At 40.0% G+C, this 11,551-nt stretch overlaps 1 protein-coding gene across 1 annotated transcript in view; it reads right to left on the reverse strand.

Annotated features, from left to right (window-relative positions):
- LOC137004277 (NACHT, LRR and PYD domains-containing protein 3-like) overlaps nt 1–1,562 on the reverse strand; it is a 71,677-nt gene extending 70,115 nt beyond the window's left edge. Inside the window, exons 1-3 of the mRNA XM_067364459.1 lie at nt 1,532–1,562; nt 1,325–1,456; nt 610–648 (exon numbers count right to left, since the gene is read on the reverse strand). Coding sequence (XP_067220560.1) covers nt 610–648; nt 1,325–1,456; nt 1,532–1,562 — 202 coding nt within the window. The remainder of the gene's footprint in view (nt 1–609; nt 649–1,324; nt 1,457–1,531) is intronic.
- Nucleotides 1,563–11,551: the final 9,989 nt, after the last annotated feature.

Raw genomic sequence — 11,551 nt, forward strand, 5'->3', positions numbered from 1 at the left:
GGCTCAGATCTTCAATGGTCATTGCCAGTCACATCCGGTGGTTGACTGAAGTATTTGGTTATTGAAAAGGGTCAGTGGTGCTGTCTGGTTAGTTCTGGTGATACAGTACATCACCTCTCACAGTTAATCTTTGTTTCAATATTAATAATGATCCCAGCCTGACTTGTCCAACCAATTATGCATGACAGCGTTTAGATTTAAAAAGTCATAAATAATCTTACACTAACTCTGATTTATCAAGTGAAAATTGTGAAAAACATAGTTTTATAAGACATTTAGGATAAAACACTGAGATTTTCTATACATTAGGCCCCTGGGCTAATGTCCTAATTCAAAATACATCTGACATGTTTCAATCACTTCTGAAACACTTTAAAAAAGCTAGTTTACACTGAACACTGACACTGCTCAATCATCAGATCACATTCCTGCTTAAACAATCCACAACCTGACAAACTGTAAATTAACATGTTTAGTTGGTGAAAACAAACAAACCCACACTAAGAGGGATAACGCTCTCAAAACATGACGTTCATGTCTATTGGTGTTGGTCTATCAGTTGATGCAGTGTCATCTAACCTTAAGAGAATATGACTGTTAAGACTGTACCTTGCTCTTCTGTGTGTTTATCTGTGATATTCTGGGGTCCTGTAAGGAGAAATGGAGGGAAATAAAAAATATATTTTTTACACACAAGAGAACATTCCTGTGAACAATATGACTAAATTGAACTGTGAGATTTAGAGGCCTCTTACAGCCCTTTTATTCTTTTCCTGGGTGTAATATAAGTCACCATTCACTTCTTTTATGTTCAGTCACCATAGAGAATATGCATGAGTGAAGAAATGTAACATAGCCTCTTTTGTATTTTTCCATAACTGAAAATCAACTCCTTATGTTTATTTTCTTCTTATTTCTAGTCACCTTGTTTTTCTTTTTGCAAGGTTATATTCTATATTTGTTATTTCCAACTATGAAATAATTGCGTTAATGGTCTTATCTTTGGGTGTCATTTTTGTTCCTTGGAAAGTATACATTGTGTAAACTTCTCAATAAATACTGAAGATTTGGGGCATGACTGTGTGAGATCATTCTTCCCACGGCCGCTGACCATCGATGACTGAGAGGGACTGAAAAGCAATCATACTTGGCTAAAGAGTAAGAGATTGAATTTTTACATGAACTTTAATAAAGGGTAAAGTCTCAGGTCTCAGGTAGCATGTTTAATAAAAGGGTTCACAGTCACTGAGCATTATTTCACTTATCAAGCTATTAACTGACAGCTACTAAGCAGTCTCAGTAATCACAGCTATAGTAATAGTACCTGCAGTGTTATAGTTGAAGGTCACTGGTCCTGAGATGGTGTTTCCAGCGAGTACAGGAGCATTTACAGCTGCTCCCGTCTGAGCATTCAGATCAACACTGACTCCAGTGAGAGCGCTGCTGCTCATCTTGACTGGAATAGAGACAGAGATTAATGACATTTCCTAAATGACAACTTTAACATTACTGATATTGTTTTCTTCGTTACCTTCCTTGTGTTTCAGCTTGTCTTCTTCCATCTCATCAAGTGTGTCACAATGCTGATGCACAAACAGATGCAAAACGGATGCAATCTTCCTTCACTGACTGTTGGACATGAAGAAAAAGGTTTAGAATTGCTCCACTGTTACCAGACACTTTCCAAAAATAAGGCACTAAATTCTATGTACTATATTAAAAGAGGCAAATAATTTTGGTTCTCATCTACTCTCATGCACAACCTTTCCTTTTATCACTCTCTACAGACAGGCTCTCACCTGAGATTCTTGAGCAATGTCAAGTGTGTCATTCTCAAAACCAGTTAAAACACAATAAACACCATTAATACACACCCAGATTACAGACCTCTGATTAGCCATCTGTACATATGAATGTCGGGAATGTTTAATGGAAAACATGTTGATGATTAGCAGACAGTTCATAGAGTTCACTTCCCTTCACGCCAGAATGTGTTTGCAATCGCATTAAGTTCAACTTGGCAAATTTTAGAAATGCCTGTAGCTGCAAGTCAACAAAGACTGCGAAGATGTTCATGCATTCAATGATCTTCTCACATATCACCTATTGTTTGACAACCTGGTCACAAGCAAGTAACACTTCTCTCAAACCAATACCATCCCTATATAAAAAACAAACTATAAAATAGGAAATCCATCCAATCTATCATCACTGTCATATTAAAAAAAAATATATACAGGGCTGTAAGTAGGGCTGCAACAAACGATTATTTTGATATTGATTAATCAAACGATCGTTGGAATGATTAATCGACTAATCACTCAATCACCAGCGTAGTAATCATCGCCACCTGCACCTCATCAGCACTGCAATCACCACCAGCATAAAACCTCCACACTCACACACATTCACTGTCCGGTCTCGTTTGCATTACTGCTACATGTATGCTTACCTCAAGGACTCCAGATGCTATACTTACCTGCTCCACTCGTCTCCATCATCTCCTTCGTTTCCTGTTCTCCTCGTGTTCCTACCTGTCTCCAGCGCCAGCCTCCATCAGTATCTGAAATACAACATAAGGACAGTATTACCCTCTCATTCTCATTCAAGAACTGCTTTATCTTCACCCTTACCTGTTGCTCTGCTGTTTCATCAATAAACAAACCATTGTTGCTTTTACATCTGCCTCCGGTGTCTCCATTGTAACACTGGTATTGTTTTAAGTCTGGGAACTTTTTAATAAAGTACAAAAATATGCAATATTGAGCATGAAAATATTGTGTGAAAATGTTCCTCTAAATTTCTTCTTCTTTTTTTAACTATCAAGTTTATGGTCCTTGAATGGCTTTCCTGAGGGAAATTGTGATATATTTGTTTTCAAAGTTTGTTTTAATTTAATTTTTTTTTTTCTATTTAATTTAAAAAAAAAAAAAAACTTTCTGTGGTAGAAACTCTGAGTGATTACATTAGAGATGGATTAATTTCAATAAGTTTTACTGTATCTTTCAGCATACTTTTGATGTTCATTCATGTTTATTTCATGCTGTAATACCAGAAAAGAAGAAGAGATAATAGATTAATGTGACATGACCTGAGGCACTACAGTGATCTGTCAAAAGCGCAAAAAACACATGTATTGTTTGAATCACATAGTAAAATTGACAAATTAAAAGCTGAGACTTTGTTCTATCAAAAGTAAAAGTCAGTGCGTTTTTCTGTGTCCTCTTTGCTCTGCTATGTATCTTTCATTGCTTGAGAGAATGAATGTGTGGCTTGAAAACAGTGAGTCTGAATGAGAGTTGGTGGCCCTGCATGACAGTATTTTTTGTATTTATGTTAAATGTATAGTTATGTTTTATACTATGTTAAACGCCCACATTCTACAGGTTCGACTTTGTTTGCACTATGCACTCTGAAGCACCGTGTCTTCTATTGTATTCAATCCGGGAGAGCTGCATTACAGGTCAAACCGTGTTATTGCAGGCCCTTAAATAGGTCATACGAGATCAAAAGACTATTCAACAACAAAAAAATTTGTTGACAATTTTTTATTGTCGACATTGTCGATAATGTTGACTAATCGTTTCAGCCCTACTTTTTATTATCTTTTTGGCTACAATTAAGCCTACCATTAGAGCGTGCTGATGAGTATGCGGGATAGTATGGATAACATCAGAATAGCCAAAAATAGCCAGATTGTGATCAGGTTGAATGTTAATTCTCTATGCGCTTGAAAACAATTAAAAAAAAAAGTTAGACCAAAAATCATACAGAATAGGGCAAAACCAAAATAAATGAGCTAATGTCCCATCTTGCACCTATCACACTGAGAAGAAATGGAGGGAAATATTTTGTTCAATCTAGTTTTGGAGTAATGAATGTGATGCATAAATTTGAACTGGATTAATTTATATCTTGAATTTACAGAACAGCTCTTTATTCTCGACAGGCCTTCTTTCCAGATCTCATCAGACACGTCGTCGTTCACGTCAGTAGACCAGGCTATTTCAAGGTGTTTAGTGCACATAGGTGTTGTAAAATCATGAACATATAAAATGAGATACCAAATGTCTAGTTTCAGGATTAGAAGATAAAAGTTCATGAATAATGTCGTTTTCAGACTTTCTCAACACAAAATTACTGCTGCCTAATTTACAGATAGATTTACGCTCTGTAAAAAGTAAAGTTGGGAGAGAAGACTCTGGCACTGACATAGCCTCTGCACGAACCCATAGAGGAGAAGTCTCAGGTAGCATGTCATCCAGAATACCCCTTTGCCAGAAAGTGAGAGCCCTGGCAATGCTGCCCAGTAATAATGCTTAAAATTGGGAAGCCCAAGGCCTCCACAATCAGTAGGTTTTTGCAAGTGGGCTTTTGCTATGTGAGGCGTTTTGCAGTTCCATACAAATGAAAGAATAACTGAATCAAGTTGCTTAAAGGATTAGTTCACTTTTAAATAAACTTTTGCTGATAATTTACTCACCCCCATGTCATCCAAGATGTCCATGTCCTTCTTTCTTCAGTCGAAAAGAAATTAAGGTTTTTGATGAAAACATTCCAGGATTTTTCCCCATATAATGGGCTTCAATGGGCACCAGACGGTTCAAGGTCCAAATGACAGTTTCAGTGCAGCTTCAAAGGGCTTTAAACGACACCAGACGATGTCTCAATCAGCTCCCTAGTTCAGTAGTCAGGGCACTGATAAGGGAATCAGCCACATTCACTTTCATGATATACTGATTCACGAGCTAGGGAACTAGGGAGCTGATTAAGACACAGGGTTAGTATTTGCACGTTCAACTCGTAAACACCGACTTTGTACTTCCGCCTATGTCAAGCATGACCTTTTCAACGTAATTGCGTATTACGTGACGTCACGGACGCGCATCCGAGAACAGAGCTAGGCCAACATTTGTGCTTCTAAAACTTAAACTTTTTTAATTTTTTTTTTTTAAAATGACCAATCATTTCACTAAATAAGACCCTTATTCATTGTCTGGTATCGTTTAAAGCCCTTTGAAGCTGCACTGAAACATTTGGACCTTGAACCGTCTGGTGCCCATTCAAGCCCATTATATGGAGAAAAATCCTAGAAAATTTTCATCAAAAACCTTAATTTCTTTTTGACTGAAGAAAGAAGGACATGGGGGTGAGTAAATTATCAGCAAAAGTTTATTTAAGTGAACTAATCCTTTAAAGGTGCCCTAGAACGTTCTTTCACAAGATGTAATATAAGTATAAGGTGTCCCCTGAATGTGTCTGTAAAGTTTCAGCTCAAAATACCCCATAGATTTTTTTTTTAATTAATTTTTTAAACTTTAATTTTGGGACATCATTAACTATGAACCTATTCAGGCTGTGGCCCCTTTAAATCCTCGCGCTCCCTGCCCCCTCTGAGCTCTCGACTATAATACAGTGCATAAAGTTCACACAGCTAATATAACCCTCAAATGGATCTTTACAAGATATTCGTCATGCATGCTGCATGCATGCTTTGGATCATGTGAGTATAGTATTTATTTGGATGTTTACATTTGATTCTGAATGAGTTTGATAGTGCTCCGTGGCTAAAGCTAACATTACACACTGTTGGAGAGATTTATAGAGAATTAAGTTGTTTTTATGAATTATACAGACTGCAAGTGTTTAATAATGAAAGACATTTTACAAATATCATTAAAAATATCACGATATCATGGATCATGTCAGTTATTATTGCTCCATCTGCCATTTTTCACTGTTGTTCTTGCTTGCTTACCTAGTCTGATGATTCAGCTGTGCACAGATCCAGACGTTAATACTGGCTGCCCTTGTGTAATGCCTTGAACATGGGCTGGCATATGCAAATATTGGGGGCGTACATATTAATGATCCCGACTGTTAAGTAACAGTCGGTGTTATGTTGAGATTCGCCTGTTTTTCAGAGGTCTTTTAAACAAATGAGATTTACATAAGAAGGAGGAAACAATGGAGTTTGAGACTCACTGTATGTCATTTCCATGTACTGAACTCTTGTTATTCAACTATGCCGAGGTAAATTCAATTTTTGATTCTAGGGCACCTTTAAAAAAAGGTTGCAGGCAAATAAATAGGGAGATTTTGAAAAAGATATAGAAACTTAGGAAGAGTAACCATCTTTATCACATTCACACGGCCAATTAGGGATAAAGGGAGCAGTTTCCAGCTTTCAGTGCTTAGATTAAGTTCTTAGATTAATCATGTCTAAAAAAATTGTATTTAAACAACTGGGTTTAGGGTTCTTTGGAATTTATCGAGATAATCATCCATTATTTTAAATGGTCTACTGCTCAAAAAGGTATCACTTAAGTCAGTGGTCGCCAACCCGTCGATCGCGATCGACCGGTCGATCTTTATCACTGTTCCAGTAGCTCGCGAAAATAACAGAAATATGAGTACAAAAATACATTACATTTCTCCAGTCTTTGTACTGTATTTTTGTATTTATTTTTTTGTTATTTTCTGGAACTACTGGGGCAGACAGATAAAGGTAAATAGCCCACATTACGTCTGAGTCTGTAAACGGCCGTTAACAATAGGCCAGAGACGCTGAAGACGGACGCGAAGAGGAGACAATTCTGTAGCAGGCAGAGCAGCTCACTGTTCACGATGCTCGAAATATAGGAAGAAAATATAAATATTGAATTGGGGGTGAGGGATTAGGAATTCATCTCTAAAAGGAGATCAGTCTTCAGGAAGATTTCGATGGCAATGGCATTTTATTTTCCTCTTACTTCCGAATAAAGTAGCTAATTATTAGCGCATTTCAGCTTTGTTTACAGCGGTAACCAAGGAAACACTGTATCACTGCTGCTCCATAAGCGCCACCTGCTGTCAGAGAGTGAATCTGCATCTCATTCAGCCTGCTGTTTTTTTTTCATGCCTTTTTTTTGTGTGTAGCATTTATAATTTCACAAAGATAAAGTCAGACCGTACTGTTTTTGCTTTAAATCTTGAAATTAAATCTAATTCAAATAAAAACCCTGCTGGAAAATCCAGCTAAAACCAGCCTAAACTGGTTGACTGGTCTTAGCTGGTTTAAGCTGGAAGTAGCTGGTTTTAGCTTGTCTCCCAGCCTGGGTTAGCAGGTGTTAAGCTGGTTTAAGCTGGTCAAAAGTCGAAACCCCTCTAAAACCAGCTATGACCATGCTAGGAGACCAGTTAAAACCAGCCTGACCATCTTAGGCTGGTTTTAGCTGGATTTTTCAGGAGGGAAAACAACTGTTCATGCAACATGCATAGCATCTTTGTTTGGATTGTGATTAAAAAGCAGTGGTTCCCTCTAATTTGAAATGGCTATATATTTTTGTTTATTATAATAATATTAATAATAAATATCTGCAACCAGTATCAGAATCGGCCAATTTGCTTGTAAAAAATAAATAAATAAAAACGCTAAATAAATCAGAATCTACATTGACCACGAAAAAAATACTAAATACAATTTGGGCTGTCTTTTTCTATGAAGTAGATCTTGTCTTTCAAAAAGGTCGAGGTCAGGGATCTTGGGCTTAAAAAGGTTGGTGACCACTGACTTAAGTTATTCGTTAGGGGCATAAATTCACTTTTACTCCAATTTATTGAGTATCCTGAAAGTTTACTAAAAGTGTCAATGTAATCTAACATTTTCGGGACAGAAACCACAGGATCTGTGAGACACAGTAAAAGATCATCTGCATATAAACTTATCAGACTTTCAGCATTTCCCAATGAAATACCATGGATATGTGGATGGGTTCTAATTCCTACAGCTAATGGCTCGAGTGCAATGTTAAAAATTAGAGGTGATAGAGGAACAGCTTGTCGTACACCCCAGTTCAGTTCAAAAGAACTGGATCTAATATCATTGGACAAAACAGATGAGGACGGATGGAAGTAAATAATTTTGATCCAGTTGATAAATTCATTGCCAAATCCAAACTTCAAAACCTCAAAAATATATATGGCCACTCAATCTGATCGAAGGCTTTTTGGGCGTCTAGTTAAATAATGGCTGCAGAATTGTTGGTTAACTGATGATCTGCATATAAAATATTAAGAAGTAGGCATACATTACAGAATGAAAACTTTCCTGGAATAAACCCAGTTTGGTCAGGATGGATAATCGTTGAGATGTTGTCACGGTTCGCAGATGCATTGTTTCCTTCTTGTCACGTGCTCTGTGTTATGACAGCAGTGGGTGTGTTTGTGTTTGTGTGCGAGTGTGTTTGTGGGTGTGCCCAGGCCACGTGGGTGATCAGTGGACCCAGCTGCCACTCATCACTCTCCCCACCTGCTGCTCATTCCCTCAGTCTTTAAATGCTTACCTTATTCATTTCTCCATTGTCAGATCGTTGTTTGGTGTCCTGTTCGTGGTTGTCTTGTCTGTTCCTGACCGGAGTCCCAGTTGTTCGTCGTCTATCTGTGGATTACTGTCTTCGTGCCTTGTCTACTGTCTGGAACCTGGAATCATCTCACCGCCACTCTTCTGTCACCACGTCACGTCACCAGCCGACCATCTCAGTCCCTGCGCCACCTGAAGCCTGCACGTTTTCATTGACTGTGTTTCTGTTACTGCTTGTTGTTGAATAAACAGCGTTACTTGCAATTGCTTCCTGTAATCAATCATGACAGAACGATCTGACCCTGCTACGGAAGCAGCAAGCACTCAGCAGTCTTCACTGGAGGATTTCGTCAACAGCAGCATTCGTCGAATGGAGTCACAGGAGAGAAATCTCAACGAGACGGGAAGAGCCGTGCAGGCTCTCGTGGCGCAGGTATCCGAGCTCACCCAGCAAGTCCAGCTGCTTCGTGCTCCCGCTGCGCCACCCACACCGGCCGTTTCCCCACCCACACCAGCGAGCGTCGCCGCTTCGGAGCCCCGTCTTCCAGTACCCGAAGCTTATTCAGGTGAACCAGGATTTTGTAGAGCTTTTCTGACACATTGTACTATGCACTTTGCTCTGCAGCCCCGCACTTTCCGCACCGAACAAAGCAGAGTGGCTTTCGTACTGACGCTTTTGACGGGGAAGGTGTCGCTCTGGGGAACGGCGGTGTGGGAGAACCAAGACCCCTGCTGTACCTCGTTCCAGTCACTCTCCGCAGAAATGAAGAGAGTGTTCGATCGCTCAGTCGCGGGGAGAGAAGCCGCCAGACAGTTGGCGGAACTACGCCAAGGAGAGAAGTCGGTGTCTGATTATTCCATCGAATTTCGTACATTGGCGGCAGAGTGTCACTGGAACGAGGAGGCGCAGTGGGACATGTTCCTGCATGGGTTGGCTGACCGTGTCCAAAGGGAGATCTACGCGCTGGACCTCCCCACCACGTTTAATGGTCTCGTCGACCTGGCGCTCCGGGTGGATGCTCGGCTGACCAGGGCCGAGCGGAGAAGTCCAGCCCACAGGAGTGAGGAAGTCCTGAGGTCCAACGGCGGGGACACGGTCAGTCCCATTCAAGATCATGAGCCCATGCAGGTGGGTCGAGCTCGGCTTTCCCGGGAGGAGCGGGACAGGCGGAGGTCCCAAGGACTTTGTTTATATTGTGGCAAGGCGGGACATTTCGCTTACAACTGCCCGTTAAAAGGGGCAGCCCGGCAGTAAGTTTGAGGCTACTGTCGGGTGGGATCTCCGCTGGAAAGTCCTCAACCACATCCACCCTCCTCCCGGTGAGATTGGGATGGTCGCATCACCTTCACAACTGCAACGCACTTCTGGATTCCGGGGCAGAAGGTAACTTCATGGACCAATCTTTCGCCACCAAGTTCCACATTCCTTTCAAACCACTCACCGACAGAATTGCTGTTCACGCACTCAATGGACAGAGCCTTCCCACCATTTCTCACGTCACTGAAGATATCACCCTGATCACCGCTGGCAACCATTCTGAACGGATTACATTTTTTTATTTTTGATTCCCCTCACACCCCCGTCGTCCTTGGTCATCCTTGGTTCACCAGACACAACCCCTGGGTAGACTGGGTCCAGAACTCCATTGTGGCCTGGAGTAAGGAGTGTCATAAGTCTTGTCTTGTCTCTGCTTGGTCGTCTGTTTCTGGTTCTGTCTTACAGGAGGAAACAGTGGATCTGTCTACCGTGCCCGTTGAGTACCAGGACCTGAAGGAGGTGTTCAGTAAGTCCAGGGCTGCTTCTCTTCCTCCGCATCGTCCCTAAGACTGTGCCATAGATCTAGTACCAGGGAAGTCTCCGCCTAAAGGCAAGTTATATTCACTTTCGGTTCCCGAAAGAGAGGCTATGGAGAAATATATTTCTGATTCACTAGCAGCCGGGTTCATTCGCCATTCTTCTTCTCCAGCGGTACTTTTTTGTGGGGAAGAAGGATGGTTCCCTGCGACCTTGTATTGATTACCGGGGGTTGAACAACATTACGGTAAAGAATACCTATCCTTTGCCGTTAATGTCTTCAGCCTTCGAGAGGTTGCAGGGAGCATCCGTCTTCACTAAATTGGATTTAAGAAATGCTTATCATTTGGTCCGCATCAGGGAGGGTGATGAATGGAAGACCGCCTTTAACACTCTGAGGTCTAAAAACGCGTCGGCGCGTTTTGCAGTTTTTTTTTCACATTGCAGCAAAACAGACTTCAAATACTCCGTCATTTTTTGTCATAGAGACATAAGTAATATATCAATTGAAACTATAGAATGTCTTCTTTTATTTATATACACTCAAAGTAAAAACAAAATGTTGTGCTTTTTGTAAAATAAAGAAAACTAACATGATGCGTGATCTCTCCTCTCCCTCTGAACGAAATCCAATCTGATAATTCTCAGAAAATGAACTGTAACTTAGTGAATACTAATCACAGAAAAATTACACTTATGTTTAAAAAAACGTTAAGATGTCAGGTTTTAAATCATGGAAGTCAAATCGAAAACAAACCTTCTGTGTTTGTGTAATCTGTATGAAAAGAGAGCCATGTCAGAAGACTGTGATTCAGCTCATTATCCGCTAATGCGGCCACGCCCACGGAGCCAGCGCTATTCAGACGCAAATTCAGATGCAATACATGCATTCATCATCTCAATCGTGTTTTTATTGTCTTGAAAAGTGTTTATATGGATGTAAAAGTCATGGTTAGCGATCTCTAGAAGACATGCAGTTACTTCCTGTTTACTTTTCTTCTATGGATGAATTTTAGATGAGTTTTTGTTTCTTTAGCGCCCTCCTGCTGCTGTATGAATTGGAAACTCCATTCATGGAATAGCCTCTTCTTCTTTTAGATGAATTTGTGGACTAAAAATGCACAGAGCGCCCTCCGACTTCAAGGATGAATTGAAAACACCAGCGCTCATAGTAATGACAGTGAATATTAAATAAAAATAACTCCTCTGTATAGAAAATTGACATAAGCATATGAGAATCCAATATTTCTACAAATGTGCATGCTTTTAAACTAAAAGCCTATATTCAGACTCTTTGCATCACAGAAATACATTATATTTTAAAGTATAATATAAAACCATTACTTTATATTGTAATAATATTTTTCTGTATGTTTCATATATCATAATGAGCTTGAGACATCACAGGAGGTTTT

This window comes from Chanodichthys erythropterus, chromosome 17 (assembly GCF_024489055.1).
Source record: "Chanodichthys erythropterus isolate Z2021 chromosome 17, ASM2448905v1, whole genome shotgun sequence".
Taxonomy (NCBI): Eukaryota; Metazoa; Chordata; class Actinopteri; order Cypriniformes; family Xenocyprididae; genus Chanodichthys; species Chanodichthys erythropterus.